Source organism: Lonchura striata, chromosome 8, assembly GCF_050655825.1.
Source record: "Lonchura striata isolate lonStrDom1 chromosome 8, ASM5065582v1, whole genome shotgun sequence".
NCBI classification, from domain to species: Eukaryota; Metazoa; Chordata; class Aves; order Passeriformes; family Estrildidae; genus Lonchura; species Lonchura striata.
Genome location: NC_140710.1, coordinates 10,128,666 through 10,150,563, shown reverse-complemented (window position 1 = coordinate 10,150,563; position 21,898 = coordinate 10,128,666). Strand labels below are relative to the sequence as shown.

The window sequence follows — 21,898 nt, the reverse complement described above, 5'->3', positions numbered from 1 at the left end:
ATTCTTCTGTATTCAGCTCTGGGTTGGGGCAGGATGTGTGCTCTGCCCACATATGTATGTGGAGAGTGTAGGTAGCCAGCATTCAGGGCACTCAGGGAAGCATTGCAGGCAGATAAAATGACAGGGAGCTAGGATTGCTTTCTAAGCCCCCTGCCCTGCATAAAACAGGACTTAAATTACCCCTCTATCTCTTTCAGTGAGTGATCCTTTGGGGTCAAGGTTGAAGTGATTGATAGAGCAGTGAAATGAAATTTTCTTACTGCTTAGCCTGTCGCAAACACTAGTTCAAAATTAGGTTTCACTCCATAGAAAAGTGGCATTTGCCACACTGGATCCAAACCATTGGTCCAGTCAATACTTTGCTAACCATGCTAGTCCAAAAGCAGGGCTTCAAAGATGCTGAAGCTCTTTCACAGCTAGGACTCTGGTATTGTACCAGGAGGATACTTGGTTATCAGTGGCTACAGACACCTACTGCTTGGTGAGAGAATTGAGGGCCTGAGGCCAAGAGATCCAGTCCCTTTGTGAGGTTTGCACTTAACCCATTGTTTTGCTGTTTGGACAAGGTCCTTCCATGGACATTTCCTGGACTTGTTTGCCCATCTCTACAACACAAGAGGTGATTTTGCTTTTAAAAGCACTTTGAAATTCTGTTGAGTTTCTGTAGAAATGTAGTAGTGTCATTGATGCCATGAAACATGAGCATGTTTTTTGGCTGGCCATCTGCTCATATTTTGAAACTTGTACTGATGGATAGAAGTATTAAGAGAGGAGTGGTTGGTGAAAGGGATAGTTTTTCCTAAGCAGAAAAATTTTTTGTATTCAACCTTTAGCATATTGTCCTTTTCTCTTTTAGTGGTGGCACACCAAGTACTCGAATAACACCGGAGTTTTCTAAATGGGCCAGTGACGGTGAGTGTTGAAATTGTAAATGGTTAATTTATATAATGCAGGAGGGCAGATAGATAATGCATGTCTTCTGCTTGCTAGTACTTAGGAGAGGTAGTTATAATACTCTTGCAGAATGTCATCAGATACATAAAACCACACTATCTTTTTGGAACTTTACCGCACAATTAATTGTCAATAATGGCAGCTAGGGAAGTTCCCCAAAAATGCCACTTTAAGTGGTATGGCGATGAGAGATAGGGTTTGGATTGACTTGATATCATGTCACTGAAAGGCAAACTGCTGTATTACAGAGGGAGCCAGCAGAGCCTGACAATGTGATGGTGGTGTTCACCTGATGGGTGTTTAAACTACACAGGTGCATTTATTATTGGGTTTTTTCCAACTACTTTATCTTTCCTTCTTTGAGAGGCTGTGCTAAAGACTTGTATATTTTGGTAGATCTTGTCTTTGTTGGCCTTTATATGGCAAGAAAAGCCTATTGCTCTGAAGCCTTCACCTTTGGAGTGGAAGCTCTAGGATCTGTCCTATTTCATGACCTGTAGTTGAGACTACAGAGCAAATGAGTTAATGTGAATACCTTTGCATACTGGAAAGCTCATCAGATTGAGAAGGAAGGGGGAAGTGTTAAACCCATTCGACTGCTGAGGGTTTTTATTCACTGCCAGCAGCACTGTAAATGTAAGCAGCAACCTAGTGGAAATATGAGAATAATAAAACCTGGCGCTTTCCAGATGTAGATGCCAAATCCATTTCCAGAGCTGGGCAGTGCTGCTCCAGCTCCCTTAGGAAGGAAACTGAAGCTCAGCGACCTGAAGAGACATGTCCCAATGATTTTGTTCCCTGTTCTGTTCCTGTCATGCTTTGGGCATTTGATTCCCAGCCTTGAAAGCACCTACAAGATATAACTACTTGCCAGTGGGAGTGGGGGAAGGGAGCAGAACCAGTTTTGCCAAGGGCATGATGGTTAAATGGAGAACATAGGATATCTATCGCAGGCATTTCCTTTTGTGGGATAGGCAATCACATTTACTTTCTGAGATGTAGGAGTGCTTGCTTATAGGTATTATCAGCTTCAGTAGCTACAGCCATGGAGGTGATGAGGAGGCAGCCCTGATGATATTTGCTATGAGCTGTTTTCTTCATACCTTTTACCTGAATCCACAGAGATAAACCTACAGCCCTGGGGCTGGTTCATCTTCTCATCTCCACCTGGTGTTTCATGCTCTCTCCTGTGCTGGGAACAGCCATGATGAGCAGACTGTTCTGTCATTCTAGTTTCCTGGCATATATTTTTCTGCTTATGTCTGTGAGGTCTCAGCAAATGGGAGAGGCTAAGAGCAGGGTCTGGGCTGGGTGGATTTGCTTTGAATCCACCTTTCTAGAAGAGCACTTTCATGTGGCATCTGCATCAACCCTTCTGAATTAAATCCTGGCTTAAACAATAGGTATATCAGTGGGGGTCAAATCACTACGAAGTGGGGACAGAGCAAGGGTTGTATTTTGAGCCCTGAATCATAGAAATACATTGTCCAGAGATCCCACACCCCCTGCCCCCCGCCAGACAGGGACACTTAGCATCAGTCACTTCTCTATCTCTTACCAAGAGTTGGCATGAAAGTGACTCATTGGGGTCCTCTGAAAATGTCAAATTATTTCACTGCAATGATTTAATGTTTTATTACTAATTTTTCTGTTCTTCCCTCCACAGAAATGCCTTCAACGAGTAATGGTGAAAGCAGTAAACAGGAGACCATGCAGAAGACCTGTAAGAACAGTGACATTGAAAAGTGAGTGTGAAGTGGGTAGCTTCCCTTTTTCTTGTTTTAGAGAACCATAGTGTCCCATCTTGTGCTCCCAGCAGCAGTGGTAGTCTGAAGGTAGGCATATTTGAAGCTGTTACCACTGAGAAGGGATGCTATGATGCAATACAAAACCTGAACTTGGAGCACTCACTATTGCTGTGTTAACAGAGGGCTTATGGGGAGGTATCTCTACCAGGTATCTATGAGGGCAGGTACCCAGTGACATGGAATTGGGCACAGCTTCTGAAGGGCTTCTCCACTGCAAATTGCCGTATTTTAAATTATGTAAATAGATATATCCATGCTGGCTTTTTCTATCTTCCATCTTTCATCTCTCTACAAAAGAGAATCTCTCCCTAGCAGCACTGTTACTTGGTACTTGGAAGAAGTTTCATAGAGGGGATTTCTTTTTCCTTAAGATCTATATTGAGCCTTTGCATGGTTCCTAACAGAAATAATGTCTCAGTTTCTGAGTTTTTTACCTGTAGCCCTTTCAGTGGTTCAGAAGTTTCAGTCCCGGTGTTTGAATATACAGTAGTGGAGGGACTGGTGGGCATCTCCTTTCTTGTCCCTTTCTGCTCACTGAATGTGCTGCTGTCTAGTCTGAAATAGAAATAAATGGGTTTATCTGCACTGTTCATTTGAGTAACAACCTCTGTTCTGAACCTTATTCTACATGCTGCTGGAGTAACTTACTGCTTGGGCAGATTTGATGGTCCAAGCCTAAAACTCTGCTGCCATGGACTGCATTAGCTGGGATGGGACAGTGTTTGGAGTTGATTATTGCTTAATAGAAAACATTGCTCCAAGATCAAGTGAGAGACCAAACAACTTGAATGAGATGGAAGCAATGATGTAATGTGGGTTTTAAATATTTTGTGGTGACATCAATGGATAGTTTGGCATGGGGCAAAATGTAGTGGTGTAGCATTAAGCTGACTTTACAGAAAGTTTTCATTTTTCTAATGTAGTTCATTCTCCTTCTGCCCCTGGTCCTGACATGAGAGATTGCATCCCTGGCACATTTTTGGGTCTCTGACAGTTCAGGCAGCCTGGCAGAGTATATGTTCACAATCAAGAGTTAACTGGGGAAACTCCCTGCTGTAGAGGGAATTTTAACACTGCTTTGCTGTGTTGGCACTTTCCTTTCTACAAGCCCTTTTTGTCAGTGTGTCCCAAATGTTGGCTGTCTGTCATTCAGTGCTTCTCAGTCAGCAGACTTTGACCAAGGACCACTGAGTCTGGGAGTCTGCAGGTCAATGCAGAACCAGCCTTGTCCTTAGAGTGAGCCAACCATAGCATGCTGTCTTGGTGGCAAGGACTCATCTCTTCTGCCCTAATCTGTCAGCCACTGTCTCAGCTGCTGCTTGCCTTCCCTTTGGGCCTCCTGCCTGTCAGTGCAGCAGCCCTCCATCCTCCCAGATCCACTCCTATTGAAAATCTTTAAACTGTAGGAGCTGAAAGGATTTGACATTTTCCAGAACACTTGAGCTCAAGTGATAAAATTGACATAGCTTTAATAATCTGATCAAAGAGGCTTTAGCTAGCACCTTTTGAAGGGTCCCAGAATCCTTTCCAAACAACTCTCACTCTAACGCTGCTGTGACGTGCAGAGAGCAAGCATGTGTGTGTCTATGCACACACACCTTGCTCTGCAGTAACCTTGCCTACTAAAGCTTCAGTTCTGCTAAAAGTCAGTAAAACCCAAAAGAAATTACAGGAAATTCTTTAAATGTCTTCTTCAGTCTTTCAATTATTTTAATTTTTGAAAGTAGCAGAGGGACCTTTTTGTTTAAGGTAGTTTATTTCACCGAGGTTCAGAAAACAAGACAGTGTTTCAGGTGGAGAATTCCTAGCTGCCTTTTTTTTTCTCTCTCTCTCTGCTTTCCTTTGAGATTCATGTGTGATAAATAGTTTCTGTCCTGCCATTTAAGGAGTCTGAATGCTCTGTGTGCTTGTCTGTGTAGAGGGGTTCTGTTAAATTAATTGATAACAGGGATCAGAGCTAGAAGCCTACAGAAAAGGAGGGGGAAGGGTTTCTCACTGTCTGGCTGCTTCCCACTCCACTGCTGAGCCATGATATATGGTGACCTAGCCCAACAGGCTAAATTGATTCATCTCTAGTTCCTGTTTCTTAATCTGGAGCTAAATTGGTTTCATTTTTCTTGTTTTGGGTGGTGCTTACAGGAAGTTTTTGGCAGCATCACTTTACTTCATTGTTTGTAACTTCAGTTTTTGCCTTTAAATCTGAACATAATTGATTGGCATGTTAAACCTTGTGTAGCATCTGATTAGCATTTTTTAAATTGTCCAGAAGCACATGGCTTAGCACCTGTGTCAGCTGTGCTCTCTGTTTAGAGCAGGGCCTAATAGAGTTAGCAGTGATCTGCCTATTGATCCTTCTCTCAGAAGAATAATACTCCTTCCTCCCCTCTTCCAAAAATAAGTCCAGTCAAAGAGAGTAGTATAGTGTTGTTTGGTTTTTAATCCATTCATACAGTACACTGAGCAGTTCTCCTTTTGGCACGCAGCTGAATTTCTTCACTTGAGCAGGTTTAAATTAATGTAAAAACGTGGTTTTGTGGGAGTCTCTTGCATGTAGAACAGCTAGATGGGGTTTGGGGTAAGTCTATGTTTTTTGCTCTGCTCCTTGTGCTGTGCCAGATCATCAGTAGCTTGGACAAGCTTGGACAACTCATTTTGCATAGTGTTGAACTTGAGGTGGCAGCCAGGGGTAGTGGGAGACATGGTGCTGGTCCCAGGCCTCCTTCCTAATCCTGTGAGATGTCTTAGTGCTTAGCTTTTTTAATCTTGTAATGTGAGGTGTCTGGATGAGACACTGGGGTGCTGAAGGCTCTTGGGGAGCCATGAAGGAGCATCACACTGTCTGAGCCCTGCCTGTCTGCTGAGCACCCCAGCCATTGCCAAGGCAAAGCTCAGGTGGTGCAATGCTCCTTTACTTCAGCTTGAGATGCAGCTTTGCTCAGAGAGCAGCTGGTCCCTCACTGCACAGGCACCCTCCCTGATGGTCTCTGCTGATGTTGGACTCTCAGCAGAAGTGCTGTTCACGGAGAGCTGCAAAAAGCACCTTTCCCACAAAAAGTCTTTCTCCCTGCCTTGTGAGGGTCTGGTGCCATTTTGAAACCGAGGTTCCCCGGGGTTAAAAGCCAGCATCTTCATTCAGAGTGCCAATGTTCAATTTTGCTTTCTGCTACAAGACTAGATTGCAGGCCAGCGAGAGAGTCTGGGTTAGTGGCCCACTGGGTCACCTCCCATTTGTTTTCCTCAATTTTGTGTTGTCATAAATTCATTCCAGCCCGTTGTGGTTGATCAGTTTATCTCCGCCGGGGCAGGGAGCGCTGCGAGCATGATGTATGGCACAGAGCATTGTAGCCAGCCTCTCCATGAATCACTCCAGCTGTTTGGTGTCAGCCCCAAAGCAAACAGGGCCCGGCCGCTGAGCATTGACTACGATGAGCTCAGTATGGGAAGAGACATGACGTATGAATGTTTATTTAATAATTCTCTAATATTTCCAACGGAGTGTGGCTGTGCCTTCTGGGAGGGGTGAAAGGGGGGGAGGTTGAAGAGGGAAACTCTAATCTGTTGGGGTGGGTCATAAATCAGGCAGACAACATCATTAATCAGGGATGGGACAGAAGTGGAAGGAGGTGGGACTGAAACTGCCATCCTCGCTGGGAAGGGGGCTGTGTGCTTTTTTTTTTTTTTTTTTTTTTTTTTTTTTTTTTTTTTTTTTTTAAAACAAATCTTGTTTCTGATTCCACTTGGCCCCAGCCACACTGCCCGCATAATAGCAAACCCGGACACAAGGCTGTTTAAGTGAGTATGCTACCTCTGCTCTGAACCTTGTAATACAAGCCTGCCAAGCATTAAATCCCTTTATAATTATCTTCTTTATATAACACTTCATGCTTATCATGCTTCATTGGATGAGGTGCTTGTTGGGTTAAAAAGAGGGTTTTAGAGACAAAAAACAATTGTATTTGTTTTATTTTTCCTGTCTCTTCTTTCTTCCCCTTCCCCCCCACTTCGCCACTTACCAGTCCAGCTGTTTTGAAATTTTGGCTCTGGAGGGGCTCTAACGCAGCAGCACAAGGAGGAGCATTGGTTAAAATTAAACAGAGTTTGGACTGGGGGTCCCTGTGCAAAGAGACAGGCGTGTGAGAGCAGTCAGTAGCGGTGTCTGTTGGGGAGGCTCTGCTCCCAGGCAGACCTGTCCAGGCAGAAGCAGAGTGTGAAGCCAGAGGATTAGCAGAGGCCTGAAAGGGAAGGAGCCCTTTCATACCAGCTGAAGCTGGTATGTTGGAGGAAAACAGAAGCTGTTGAGAATTCACACCATAGGATAAGCACTACCCAGCCCTTCTCCACAGTGTCACACCATTAATAGGCTTTGATGGGAAATGAGAACATCACATAGTAAAGACAGAATTTAAAAATTAACTTGAGTCATAAATGAACTAACACTTTGTGCTCTGCTGAGCCAAGAGCATGATGCTGCTGGTGGGTTCAGTACTAGAACAGCACATGTGAATTTAGGAGAGGATTCAGGACACTGAACTGAAATGTGGGATTGTCAAAGGCTGAGAAAGAACTGCTGGGCTGTGCTGCTTGTGTCCAGATTTTTATCTTTATTAGTTTTTACTCCTTTTCAGTAATTGAGTAGTATGTAATACTGTGTTTGTACTGTATACTGGTGTCCAGTGTTGAAAGGGTATGGAGAAAGATGCTTCATTGCTCTCCACTGTCACATCCCAGAGGAAGAAGTAATGCCAAAGCCTCACTTCATAAAGCAGAGTGCTTGGCTGTATTACATTATCCTGCTCCCTCTTTGAACTGTTGGAGAGAAGTTGCATGTGCCAGTAATGGTCTTAAACATTATAACCACTGTGCAAACTGAAATTGTATCAGTGTCCTGTTTTTCACTGGCCAGTGATTAACAAAGCTCAGTGAGGCAGGCTGTGACTGTAGAAGCCCAGAACTGGGGGTAGGTGATGTCTCTGTTTAGTGCAGTGTTGTCCAGAGGTTTGGTCTAATTTCGTGCCTCGAGGCAATTTTCTATAGATTTTGACATCTTCATATAGGAAGGGACTCTTATTTCTGTTGAACTTGTGATGTTTTAAAGCTGAAGGATCTGCAAACCCAAGGGATCTGCTGGCTTCAGGGGCAGTAGGTTCTGCATCCCTATCCCATAACTGGTGAAAAACCCAGGATGGAATTTTATTTCTACATTGGGGGTGTGGTTTAGGCATCTTGCAATTTATGTCTCTTTGCCTGCCCCTTTTCTTTTTTTCTTTTTGTAGTTTCAGAAATGCTGTTAACTTTAATTTGTAGAGTTGCTTCCTGGGAATGAAAAATCGATGGGGGGCTATCGCAGTGTGAAATTCGACTGTCACTATTGAGCTATAGAGTTACCAAGATGTCTTAGAAGGTAAAAAATAAATCGTGGCCCAGCAAGTGCTCAGCTGTGCTATTTCAAAGGGGATATGAGGCTGATGGTCTGTTAGAGGGTACTTCAGTTAGATGGATGATGATTCCCTGTGAAATATTGGAGTTATTCCATAGGTAAGAGAAACTTTAGCTTATAAAACACAAACAGCTGCCTTCTAGCAGATGAATTCTGCCCTTAGATGTGTGAACAGCTTGTCAGAGAGAGGACTCGTCCCTAAAATTAGCCTGTTGTGTTTAACATTGTCTCTGATGGAGCATTGTGGATCTTGCCATGTTCCTTTTGAAAATACTTTGAGGATGTGATTGTTTATTCACATCCCTTAGCTATGCTGCAAGAATTAAGAGGGAGGGAGTGATACTATTTTTTTAGGAAATGTTTGTGAGGTGCCCAGATGCTCTCAAGAGAAAAGTAACAATTACCTTTATGTAGGCTGCACTCCCTGTTTGGATGAAAATGTTCCTTTGAAGAGCAGAAAAGGGATCATGTTGTGCCCCATCCTCTGTTAGTTTGCTGTCTTTCTCCTGCATCTGCTGAAGGGCAACCCTGGCTGCAGAAGCTGACTGTTTGCTGATGGTAACAGGGCTCCTGCTTTCCTTGGCACTCACTAACTGTTGTGGCAGGATCCAGTAAGTGTTTGTGCTGTGCCAGCTGCTGTATGACAACAGGATGGTTGTAATTACAGCTCTTGGTAGTTTATGCATTTCTTAGGCTACAGTTAGTAAGTATAAATAAATACAAAATAGTACTTTAAAAAGGACCAGTTTTGTTAGCTCTCATTAAACCATGTCTGGGACAACTGTAGAGTGGGTAATTATTTCTCTTAAACTTAAATGCAGTTGCAGGACCACTGAAGGGTGCTTACTGCTGCAAGCAGGAGTGTTAAGTCACATTTAGTTGGAGCTTGGTAAAGATTTCCTAAGGAATTTAATGACAGAAGAATTCATTGTGTTTCCCTATCTCCTTCACCTCTATAACACAGAACTTGACACTGCCTTAACAGAAGCAAAGTAATAACAAGTAGTATAATTAAAGTAGTTTAATATCCATGTTGATTTTTTGTCCTCACTTCAGTGTCAATGCTTTTCCTAACCTTACACCCCACTGCTACAGGCACTTCATCCTATTTCTCCATTATATTGTTTCTTCATTTATGCTGATTTTGTCTTCAAAAAGCAGTTGTTTCCCACACAGTTGCATAAGTATTCCTGCTTTTCCCTCAGATAGCCAGCTCATGACCTGTCCTTCCACTGTGCTGCTGGTTTCCTTTTCTAGCTCTAGGACCACAATTGGTTATATGATACTAATGTGCCCTGGCCTCCTTTAATAGCCTTGTGTTTCTTTTTGAAGCCACGATTACCTTAAATGATGCTAATTCTGATCCTTTCTTTCCCTGTAAAGGAAACAGCAACAGTGTAAAAGTTCTCGGGCAGCGGCAGCAGTTGTAGGAAGCTGTCTGGAGGATGTGTTATCGCACTGCCCTTGTGTGCCTCCAATCAGCAGTCATGAATGGAGGTTCTGGAAAGCATATCACCTGCACAGTAAAGCCCTTAAAAGGCTGTAGATGAATCTAAGTGCTGCTGTAGTAGCATAGATATTTCCTGTTTATTTCAGGCATTTGGATGGGGGCCATGGGAGTAGAAGACATTTATTTAATTGCTCACAGAGGCTGGCTGCAAGACTCAGCTGCACGTCCAACCTTCTGAGCAACATTCAGCCCTAGGAATTTGCGAGTGCTCTTTCATTTCGTGGATATTTTATAATTTTGTGCCCTGATCGTCCAACCAAAGCTACCAATAATCCCAGACCAGCTCCAGGCCACAGTAAGGTGACAAGTTACAGCTGCCATAAGTCTTCCAGTAGAAAAATAAAGCTGCCTAGCTATGCATGGAGCTTGGTCATAATCCAAACATGTTTACTTGTGGATGGAGGCAAGTGTCCGTAGGCTGGAACCTTCAGCCTGTGTGCCTCAGCAAGGAGAGGAGCTGCATTTTCCATTTCCACCTCCTGTCTTTTGTGGCCCTGGTTTGTGTTAAGATACAGACCACAATGCACCTTCACAGATCTGTTAGAAATACATTTGGGGTCTCCAGGATGAAGGATATGTTTGAAAAGTAAATTGATATATTAACACATTAGATGAGTAATTATTTCTGTTTAGGAACATCGTTTAGAGAATCATTTTCTGATTCAGCCTGTGCTGCCTCTACAAAACCTTGCTGTAGCAAACCACTTTTCCACAGCACGGCCTTTTTCTTTATCACCAAAGCCGCTCCAGTAAAGCAATGGGATTGCATTTATTTTCTCTTTGGAACAGGGAACACAGTCTCTAAATCTAATCAGAATGACCTATGCATTCTTTCTCCCAGCTTTCATGTCGAACCATAATTGCTCAAATGGCACATTTAAAATTTTGGCGCAAGCTCAGACTTTCACTCGCTGCCTTTTTAAATCAGTCCCAGTGGCCAGTGTATACTGCATAGCCCTACAAATGCATCTAAACATGCTGACTCCGAGGCTCCTTCTATTCTGAATGATCAGCGGTGCCATCTGTCTGTGTTTTGATTGGGGCTGGGCACATGTGTCCCAGCAAAACATGGGCCAAAAAAAAGGAAGAGAAAGAGCCAGCGCCTGAATTTACTTCCCGCTTCTGTAAAGACATTGTTGGGTTCTGTGTTATGGAGGCGGGGGAGATGTGAAAGCAAAATTAATTCTTCTGTCATTAAATTCTATGGGGAATCTGTACCCAAGTCCCTACTAAATGCAGCTTAAAATGCCTTCTTGCAGTGGTAAGCTCCCCTCAGTGGTATTGCGACAGTGCATGCAAGTGTAAGAGAAATAATTCCTCTATAGGGAAAAAAAGAGACAACATTTTTGGTTTGCATCAAGATGAAATTAGTCAGAAGCAAACTCTGAATTTGGCAAGCAAATGCCAGTATTAACAAGTTGTGCAAGCAAGTATAAAATAGAGGCACCCGTGACTGAGAGCACCTCGGAGTCGTGTGTGTGTGTGCCCTTGCATGCACCCTGCTCCAAATTCACAACTTAGAACACGGAAATTAGAATGGGGAACATTGCATTATTCATAACTTGGCAACCAGAAGCCAGGGCACTTTGCCAGAGTAAACTATTCTCTATAATCACAGGTGAAGCAACATTCTTTAATATCTTACAATACAAAAACATACATTAATCAAGGAAAGAGGGCTTTTTTTTCCTAGAGGACAATAAATTAGCATCCTTGCCAATTTCCTCAATACATGTGACAATGTTTTACAGGATTATAAGTCAGCCTTTTTAAAGGAGGTTAGTCTAAAAACAAATAAACCCAATAAATGAGATTTTTAGCTAAATAAAAGGGAAGCCAACTCCTAAAACCTTGATGTCTTGCCAGGAGATTTGCTTTTAGCATTGGCAGTCTTGGAGACCTTTAGAGGGTCTAAACTTCCCTTGGTGTGATTTGACATGGCTTTTCTGTAAACAGCTTTGCTGGGCAGTTTTCTACATCAAGGCATGCAAACCCCTTCTGCTGTAACCAGCTCATCTAGTGAAATAAAATCTCAATACGTTGTGCCAGTCTGGTAGCCCACATGTTGTGGGTTGATTCACAGTCAATCTGCCACCAGTGCCTGATGCTGGGCTTCTTCCAGAGACTTAAGATACTGAAAATGCCTGAGCTGTATCTGTTTTCTTTTAAAGCCACCTGTCACTTTTCTTTTTAAAAAACTTAGGTGCCAGTTTGTTTTGTTTATTAGTAGCAAAGTGGCTTTTTCATCTTTATGTTATGTTCTTGCACTCCAGTAAGTGTAAAAGTCCTTTCAGTCTGTGGATCTCCACTGACTTGAGTGCTGCTCACCCACATCTGCCAAATAAACTCCCTGTATCTTTACCTCTCATACTTGCTGCAGGTGATGCTTGCTAAATTGAAAGTGGGAGCAGATTATTTCATCAGGTTGAAAATGAAAGCAATTCTTATCCCAAAAAACATAGGGGTGTTTATAGTTAGTGTTTGAAACTCAGGTAGTGAGGGAGTTGCGTTGAAGACAATGTATGAGTGAGAGCTGAGACAGCATCACTGTGCTCTGCCGTTCTGCTCCTGGGTGTCACAGAGCTGTGCACAGCATGTTACAGGCTATTAAAACAGGGTCTCTTCTCTGAAAGAGTTGCCCTCTCACCCAGATGTAAATTGGCTATGAGAGAAGGCTTTCAATTGCATGATTGTGCACTGATGTTGGGGTCGTTTTATCAAGTCTTGAAGATTTGTGCCCGACAAAGCAAGGACTGCACCAGGCTTTCTCTCCTGCAGTGTAGTAGTGGTTATGATAATTGTCATCTACAGCTGAGGTTGGAAATGGCCTGGGGCAATTTCTCTGCTCCTGGAATCTTACTTCAGCTTGACTTTGCCTTCAAAGCATCGACCAGTCTGTTTCTAATATTTATGATATGTAAGCTGCTAGTGACATGACCTCTGCCCTTGGAGCAGGGAGGTGGCATGTATGTTTTGCTGGGTTCTCCACTTGGACAAGGGAGGATAAAGGCTTTGTTTAAAAATAAATACATCACTTTCAGGTATGTCAGTGGTACTGTACATTTTCCTCTCTGACAGTGTGTTTACAGGCATGGGAAAGCAAAAATAAATGTATGAGGAAGAGAGAAGGTCAAAATATCAAGTGTCAAAAGTAGCCCATGAAATTTTATTGGTGGTGCATTTAATCAGTGCTAAGTGTTTTTTACAAGGTACATACAAACAGTGGAATTGTAAAAATTTATGGAATGCTGTGTACAGTGTAGCCATTTATGAAGAAAGGAAAATTTATATCCAGTTGAAATAAACCAAAGGGGAATGTTTTATGGAGACTCCTCAGCAGCAGGAGGCATCAAATGAGATCTGGATAAGATGTGGATAGGGTATTTGCAGGGGCTTCTCTGAGGTGTTTTCTTGCATCTTCAGCAGGTAACAGTTTGCATCTTTCTCTGGCTCTCAAATAGGCAGGATGCTGGATGCAAGGGACAGTGTGGTGTTTGTGTTTTCCTGTACAGTGGAAAGGAAACACAAGTGAACAGCTGCTACTGGTATCCGTGGTGCAAGGCTCCTGTTCTTGGGCTTGCTCCTGCACAGCAATTTCTTGAGCAGCCCTTAATACCCAGCTGGGAAGGGTTAACCAAAGCCAATCACACTGACATCAGCATTTTTTTGTTTCCTTTTTGGTCCAGTATTTTGTTGATGATAAAGCACAGACTTAGTCAATTGAGAGATTCCAGAGCTGCAGAATCAGAGATAATTTAATTAACGGAATTGCTTGTGATTGCCCACTGGGACAGCGGGTACGAATTGCTCGATTTAATTTGGAGAAACAAAGATCACATGCATGCTAATGTTTAACAAATAACCAGTGTGTTTGGGTTAAAGTTTTTTAGAAAAGAGGGGGGTGGCCATTTCCCAGAGGAGATTGCTCAGGAGGTGATTGCTGCTCAGAGCTACAGATAGGTGCTTTTTCCTCTTCCGTTGTGTTTCTGTGCACTTCTTCTGGCCTTTTACCCAAACAAAACAAGGATTTTCTCAGAGAAAGAAAGTGTTCTTATTTTCAGTGCTCAGGAGAAAATGCTGAGTAGTGGAAAAATAGGCATTGGGCACAAAGACTGGAAATTATCATATGCTGTTTGCCCAGTCTCGCAGACTTGCTTCTGATACCCAGCGTCCTCAGCTGTGACTGCCAAGGTGTGGAAAACTTAACCACAAAGTCCAGGGAGAAGTACAGGACCCAGCTTATTCCTCTAGGAGCACTCCCTTCCTGTTTTAGCTCTTGTATAAACATTCTCACTCAGGCTCCCCGGTGTGTGGTATTGTCACAGCGAGTCTGCTCCAGGATAGAGGTCCCTCTTGGTGTGTCCTCATCCAGGGAGGACAGTTCAGGTACTGGGGAGTCTTCTCACACCTGCTGGAGAAGCATGAGCGCAGGGGCTCAAGGTATAGCTCTTGGCAGCAGCTGTGCTCAGCAGGTCTCCCTGGAGGCTGATAAATGACGTTATCCAAACACGTCAAATCAGAGCGCTGAGGCGCAAAATTGTTAAGAGTCCTCCTGCATCCAACATGAGGTCAAGGCAAAGCAGAGAGCCAATTCCTTCTCCGTAATTCCCTCTGCCTCACTTGGCAGGGTAACTTGTACACAGCCTTCCCCTGTCCATGGCACTTGGCTTTCTGACCCTCGCTCCACCCTGGCGTTACCCTGTAAAAATTGTGCCCAAGGCTGCTCCCAGCTGTGTCCAGGCAAGCGCACACAAGGTGCACACACAGGAGGGAATCCTGAGGGAGTTCCCAAGATTGCTGCTGCAGGAAGAGTTGCTCCTAAGCGATGCTTATCTTTAGGATACAAGAGGCAGGTTGACGGTAAAATGACACTAAATGGAATGGCATGTGTCCCAAGTGCGCTGGCCACCACGGGAGCCAGACACATGGGAAGTGACTCTCGTCTTTATTCCATCCCTGGAGGTAGTTTCAGTTTCCTTTATTTACTAATGTTCTCCCTATTTCCCTTGACCTCATTTCCTCCAGCTTTCCGAAGCAACCATGCAATTATCGCTCACTTTGGGTTGACCCTTGGCTGCCACATCCCTTGTTGCTGCTGCTCCGAGAGGTTTTCCTGAAATCTCAAGTGCAAAACTCCTATATCTCATGTGAAGTAGGATCTTTGTCTTCAGCGTTGTGCTGTGCGTCAGGATTTGTCCTGTGAACTTGCTTGGCAGGAAGAACATGGAGTTTAAATTCTGTCATAGCTCAGCTTTGATCAGTGCTGGGAGATACCGCAGTGGCTAAAGCTCCCTCTCTTACCAATGCACCCCAGTCTTGTTAATAAATGTATATTTAACAATGTCTGGAGCGTATGAAGTGATAATAACTAAATCAATACCTCCCACATTGATTGTCCAGGATCCCTACAGCGTGACGCACGCAGCGGTGTGGTAATTTTCCAGCTAACTAGCACCCTGATCTACAGCCCTCCTATTGATTGGCCATTGTATCAGGCAGCCTCTGAGCATTATTGCTTATACCTCTATTCAGCCTCCTTTTCTGATTCATTCGTTTATTACTGGACAGGTGCAATTATCTCAGAGACTTTCCGAAATTGGCCAATGGGGGTCAGCTGTTTAGATTTCTATAAACAAACCATTTTCTATCTTCTCTAGTTGTTGCAGTGGCAAATTTTTTTCTTTTCAAGTGTTGACTGTTACTGGGCTGGGACTGGGGATGAATGGGCATTTATTTGTATCTGTCCAAGGAACCAACTTTTCCCTTGCCTTTCTGAGTTGCCCACTCCTCTGAGAAGGACAGGTAGCTTACCACAGATGGTAAAAGGAGAATTTAGCAAGAGTTGAGGTTCTACTTTCCACCTGCTTTGGGCAGGAGTCACACTCACTGCCTTTTACACCTCCAGTTCCCTTGTGCATGCAGGAAGGAGAAATGGACTCCATGAAATCAAATTCAACTGCAGTGTTCAGCCAGTATCAGTTCAATGGTGGGCCAGACTGGAAGAGAAACAATTTTCTCAGCCAATAATAATCTTTAAGCTATAAATAAATAAATCTGTTTCTTCCTTGGACAAAACTAACACCTTTCTAGACTTTCTTTGAAAATGCTAGCAACTCTTTCTTGAGGGTGAGAACTCAAGCTGGGATATGGTCATAATTTATACCAACAAGCAGGAACAAGTGGGTGTTTTCACAGCAGGGAGGACAGTGTCCTACTGAAACTCTTTCATCTTGCTCCAAAGAATATTTATGGATTCCAAGACTTGAATCCACAGTGGCCCTGTCCCCCGACAGTCCTCACCCACTAGGCTATCATGGGACATTTGTATTTCTTTACCTTTTTTTCAGTTTTAAAATTGTTACCATTTGCTGGCAGCTGTCACTTGCAATGAATCTCCTTCTGATGAAGATCTCAGTTAGCTCATGCAGAGCATGTCTCGTCAATACAAAGGCAGGAGTGAAGTTGAAGGAGCTTTGTAACACTGGTAGTTAACCATATACATTCCAGCAGCTTCACTTTCTTCTGAAGTGTCATAATTAGGAAAATCACCCAAAATCTCTTTGACTAGTTCTGTTACCAAAGCCTTGGGAAAAGCCATCAGAATCAGCTTGTGGTAGATACCCCAAGTCCCTCCCTGCGTGTTAGCGACAAATGACTAATGAACAAAGGAGTGAGTGCCTGCCTGCAGCAAGAGTGCTGAGATTGCAGCTCACTTTACTGGTTGTAGTAATTCCACTAGACTGTGCTTTAGCCACCTGTTGATGAATCATCTTCTAAGAAGGTAGAACACATAGGTGACACTGTGGGTTATCTTGTGATTGATGATGCAGCTTCTGGTGTCAAGATGCTCTTCATATTCTTCTGAGCTGGAGTCTGCTTGGAGATGCCAGAAATGCACTGACACATGTGAAAATTGTTTGTTTTGTTTTCATTCAAGAAAGTGAGAGCCTTTATGTCAAATCTCTAAATCTTTTCTGGGGAATACTTGAGGGCCCCTCCCTATGCCTGCACTGTGTAGAAATCAGATTTTGCAGCATGCTGGAGTGACACATCCTTGTCTATAATGCTCCCTGCATTTCATTTGCTGTCTGCCCTTGCTTTTAGGTTGGCAAGTTGCTCTTTTCACCAGCCTTGCAGAACCATGAAAATAAACTTGCCTGGCCTCAGCACTGTGCCTCTGTGACAAAAGAGATAATGCTGCCCATCAAAAATGACCCTAGGAAATGGGAAAGCTGAGATTGTAAAGCTGCCTTTATAGCCACCCTGTTGGCACCGTGTCCAGTGCTTTTGGTTTCTCCGTTCTCTCAGTATTAGAATCAAAAAGCTGGGGCTTTCATTAATATAAGCCATTGTGTTGATCCTGTGTAATGAGCTGATTTTGCATTTCACGAGGCTGATGGCCAGCAAAGGCCTCCATTCTCTAAGGGGAAGAACAGCTCCTATTGCCCACAAAAAGTTATATCAGTGCCTTTAAAGCAATATACAGAACTTTGTCTCACGCATGTGGTCTTAAGTAGTCTCTTAAGGGAGACAAGAAAAAAGGCAGAAAACAAACAAAAAAAACCCTGTTCTTTAAATGTCTGTGTCTTGCTCTGTATGAAGCTGGCAACCCTAGTACTGGTTGTGTTCTTTAGTGATGTGTTTGGAAGTGTTTAGAAAGACACTTTAAAGACTTCACGCTAGGCTTTTTGGGAGTTCTTTTTTTAACCCAGGTTGGATGTATTAGTTTGAAATACAATGGTGTTCCCTGTGCAGTACCTGTTGTGGGATCCTTTTTCCCCCAAACTCTTAACAGTCTTGTGTGCTCAGTGGTGTGCACTCTTCATCATCTTTTGCAGAATTACAGAAGACTCCGCAGTGACAACATTTGAAGCGTTAAAGGCTCGTGTCCGTGAGTTAGAAAGGCAGCTTTCCCGTGGGGACCGCTATAAATGTCTCATTTGCATGGTGAGTAGCACTCCACTCGTGGTAATGAATCAGAAATGTCTTGGTATCTTTGCCGAGGAGAGGAGAAGCTTTTCTTCTTTTTCAGGCGGACTGGGGGAACTCATCACCAATTAGCCTTCCAAATTAAGGTCTTAACAACTCAGATTTCTGTATGAATTGTTGTTTCACTGGTATTTGTAGCTGTCACTCTATATCAGGCTCAAGAAAGGCCCAGCTTCAGAAGACTTTCTGCCTTCCTGTTGAAAACTCCCAAGTACCAGAATCTTTTTCCTGGATGTGCAAATTTGGGTACATAGGAGAGAGCAGAATCTGTGATCAGAGGCTCACCTTCTCTGATCTGGGATCAGGGCTGTTGCCTGAGCATTTAAAAGTTGCCAGTGTCCTGCGTGCTCCCTGGTGATGCTGTGGCCTTCCTCAGGAAGGGCAGCAGCTCCCTCTGATGGTCCAAGCCTGCAGGGCTCTGTATCTCCTATTGGGTTTGTGTTCTGATGAGGACAGAACATTCTGCTTGGTGGAGAGCTCCCTCTGCAACTTCAGCTTGATGCACAGGCTTCTCTCTCGCAGCCAGCCCGCATCTTGGAGGTGTGGGAGTACAGTCCTTGTCACTCATCCCATAGGAAGGACAGCAGCTAGCTGCTGATTTCCAGAGCTTTGTTAGCAATGATAGAAGATAGATACTTGAGAAGGCATGTCTGCTGAAATAGCAGCAGCATTCTGGGATGTAGTTATGCTGTTCCTGCAGAGCTGAGGTGTGATAAGGGTTGATCTTACCCTGTCACTGGTTTTCATGTGGTCTGGTGACCTTTCTGATGAGAATAATGGCAGGTGGCCAGAGCAACTTCAGATACTTTTACGATAACTGTGGTGAGCCAGGTCATCACTTGAGTGGATTATGGGCTTCCAACAGGAGTTCTGGGAAGCCAAGAGAAGGGATTGAATGAGACTTTCTGCCAATTCTATACAAACATTACAAAAATACAACTTATTTATTACACAAGTTGGTTCTTTCAACCAACTTTTTTAACAAAATACAAGACGGTGTTACCCACAAAGAAAGGCATTGTGATAGAGTTGGGAGTGAAGAATCACTAGATCACTGCTATGAAAATAATATGTTTGCTTCTTTTCCTCAGGACTCTTACACAATGCCCCTGACTTCTATTCAGTGCTGGCATGTGCACTGTGAAGAATGCTGGCTGCGGACTCTGGTGAGGCTCTTGTCTGCTTTCTTGTTAACTTACAGCCTTTTTTCACTCTTCTCAGATACTGTATTCTAGACTGCCACAGGGGAGGGTGCTTTAGTCTGAATGCTGTGCTTGCCGATTTCCCAAGCCTGGCTGTTTTAACACCCCATTCTAGCTTTGATATGAGTGAGTTTTATTTGAATTGTTGTGACCCAAGTTCTGTCCTGCCCCTTGCTTTTTCCTCTGCTGCTGTGGGAAGAGCTCTGTACTAGGGACTACCTTGCCTTTCAGTAATTTCCTGTGGGGCATCCATGCAGAGAGGTAAAGCTGTGAGAATGGAGGCCAAATCCACTGAGATTTCATGGAATGGGTAGCTTCTGAGAAACACAATATTCCCCTGAAGCAAAGGGAATCATCTTCAGAAGAGAGGATATGGAAGGGAGCTTTTATAATACGAATCTATAGTTTTTAGGTTATTTTGAATAGCACTGTGTGGTTTTCAAACATATGCCATTCTGTTTACAAGATTGGAAACTACCTTGAGCATTGAATAGGTGACCCAGTAGAGTAGTAATTTATACATTTGTTAAAGGACAGCAAGTAAAAATTAAGGTGTTATTAAATAAAGTGTTTTCTTTTCCTGTGTTAAAACTGTGGGCTTTATAATCAGCATTTAACATCCCCTCTGCAGCTGATTTTCAGGCTTTCATTTTGTTCAGGCTAGGGAGTGGAAAATAGTCAGTTTTGCTTTCTAGTTCTCCTGTTAGCAAGATGATACAGTGTTGGGTTGCAAAAAATGTAAGGGAATGCCACTCCTAAAAACTTGTTCCTGGAAGGCATTACTCTACTTTATAAAACACATTGTGTGCTTGGAATTACTATTAAGCTGATCATGCTCCTTTAAATCCTGCCTTTTAAAAGTCTTGTCCAAGAAAAGTTACCAGGATGGTGAAGTGCCTGTGGGCTTGAGTACTAATAGCAACTCAATAACTTGGCTATCCCTTGGGCTGTATTTTATAGCTCTTCAGCTACACCCTGTCACTATTTACGTTATACAAGCTTTTGTAAACATTTTAGCAGCATCTTATAAAAGACACATATGTGGGTATGTTGCTGTGAGGTGTCTGGATGAATATGTGCTCTGCCACCTTTGCTAAGTGAGGAGTAATCTTGTCTTTCAGTGGTGCTACAAGCACAGGATAAAATACTAATTTCCTCTTCATTTTCTTTACTCTGAAGTCTTTGTCCTCTCCTCTTCCCACCAGCCTCAAGTCACTTCTAAATCTGTGCCACCAATTTCAGGCTGTTCCTAGGCTCATCAGCTACTTAGTTCAACTTCAGTCAGGTCCCTTTTTGTCATGTTCAGCAGTCACAGCCTCTCATGGGAACAAGGAAGGTCGCTCCAGGTGCTGGGGGATTAACATTTCCCTTGCAGAGGGGAAGCCATCTCCCCCCAGAGCTCTGTGAGAAAGATGGTGATGAAGCTGGCTGTGTGTGATCTGCACATGGCTGTTCTGCTGACCAGGCAGGCGGGATGGGAGTAGTCCAGCAAGACATCATGTTAGGACTTGGCACTTGCATAGGGGAAGCAATTAATAAGTGACTACTCATGTGTTCCCCAGTCCTAGCCTCTCCCTGCAGCCCCCAATTTATTAAACCAGGCCTTTTCACAAGGCATGCTTGCACTCCCTTTCCCATCTCAAAAAAATCTCCCAGCCTGTGTTCGCATGTTTCTAATGTAACCATTAAAATGTAGCCTGAAGACAGCAATAAAAACCCTGGAACGCCTTGGTGCTTTTGTGTCTTGATCAAAGTCAATGTGTGTAATCTCGTTAAGACTGCCCTCCTTCCCCCCTCCTTTTTTATGAATTTAATGGCATACAGCAGCTGGGCTCAGTGTTTAATGCTTACCAACCTGCATTGTTCTAATTAAGGTATCTCCTTTTATTTCGGGCACAAAAGAGACTCTTGTTTTTTTTAACAAGCGAGGAGCTGTGGGATAGTGTGTGTAATAATCGCTGCTGTTACCTTTCCCTGGGTATAAAGCTGGCTCCCCAGTGGGCTGGGAGGAGGGAGCCTGCGTGTGCAGCACACATGGAAAGACTTGGCTGGGGGAGAGGGGCAGCATTTTTCTTCTGTTGTGCAATAAACAATTTGTTGAAGTTAACAGGAGTTGGAGCAGGCGGGTTGTGTCAGGCTTCCGGCCCCTTTTGAACAATCTGGAGATCTGTCATCCATGCTGGTGAAAAGTCCCCTTTCTCCTCTGTGTCTGTGCCTACATGCCCAGCCAAGGTCTAATATTGAGTGTGAGTGTGCCTGAGAGAGCAAGGATCATGTACTAAGCAAAGCCCTGGAACTGAAGGCTCAGAGTGCCTGGGAGCACTTCTAAACCTCTGCAGGGTATTGAAGACAAGGTGAAAGTTGATGCTCATATGTATCTATGGACCTACGGTTTAAACATTTTCTAGGATACAATAGTATCCGAGTATCTGACTTGATAGTTTAGGGCACTGATGAGGAGTGGATCTTAAAATGCTTAGACTTCATGACAATAAAATTTTTGGACTTTTGGCTCTTGATGTTTAATTCCAAATTATAACTGTTCTGTTGGTAAGGGCCAGGAAGAGACTTCTAATCACTAACTCTACAAATGATTACTGCATTCTCTAGCTTAGGTATAACTATACTGGAGCTCAGTGCATCAACAGGTTGCAAGTTCTGGGGACCAGAGGAGACTCCATCTCTGAAGCAAAGGCTGGGGTTTACAGAAAGGGACCCTGGAGATGCCTTAAGAGAACCAAAATCATGGAATGATTTACCTGTGTTCCCTTTTGGAAACCTGGAAAACATGTGCAGGTTCTTCAAAGACAGGAGAGGAAATGGTGTTGCAGGAGTTAGCCTGGGCAGCAGCAGGTGGAGTTCCTTTCCCTGAATGTTGACAGTCCTCATGGTGGGTGTCCAGCCTCAGCTGGTTGTTGGACTGCCTGAGTCACAGGATGGTAGGGGATGAACCTCCCTCTGTAAGAGTCTGCCCAGTCTCCATCCTTCCCCATTAACT

General features: G+C 43.6%; 1 protein-coding gene across 10 annotated transcripts in view; it reads left to right on the top strand.

Annotated features, from left to right (window-relative positions):
• Positions 1–21,898, top strand: part of RNF220 (ring finger protein 220) — a 219,588-nt gene that overhangs the window by 190,170 nt on the left and 7,520 nt on the right. For 9 of the 10 annotated variants that reach the window (XM_085586306.1, XM_085586304.1, XM_085586303.1 and 6 more), the window contains 4 exons: positions 857–912; positions 2,621–2,699; positions 17,548–17,656; positions 18,790–18,864. In XM_085586306.1, the coding sequence (XP_085442432.1) occupies positions 857–912; positions 2,621–2,699; positions 17,548–17,656; positions 18,790–18,864 (319 nt within the window). Of the gene's footprint in view, positions 1–856; positions 913–2,620; positions 2,700–17,547; positions 17,657–18,789; positions 18,865–20,105; positions 20,629–21,898 lie in introns of those variants that run through there. The other variant, XM_085586301.1, reaches the window with a different exon arrangement.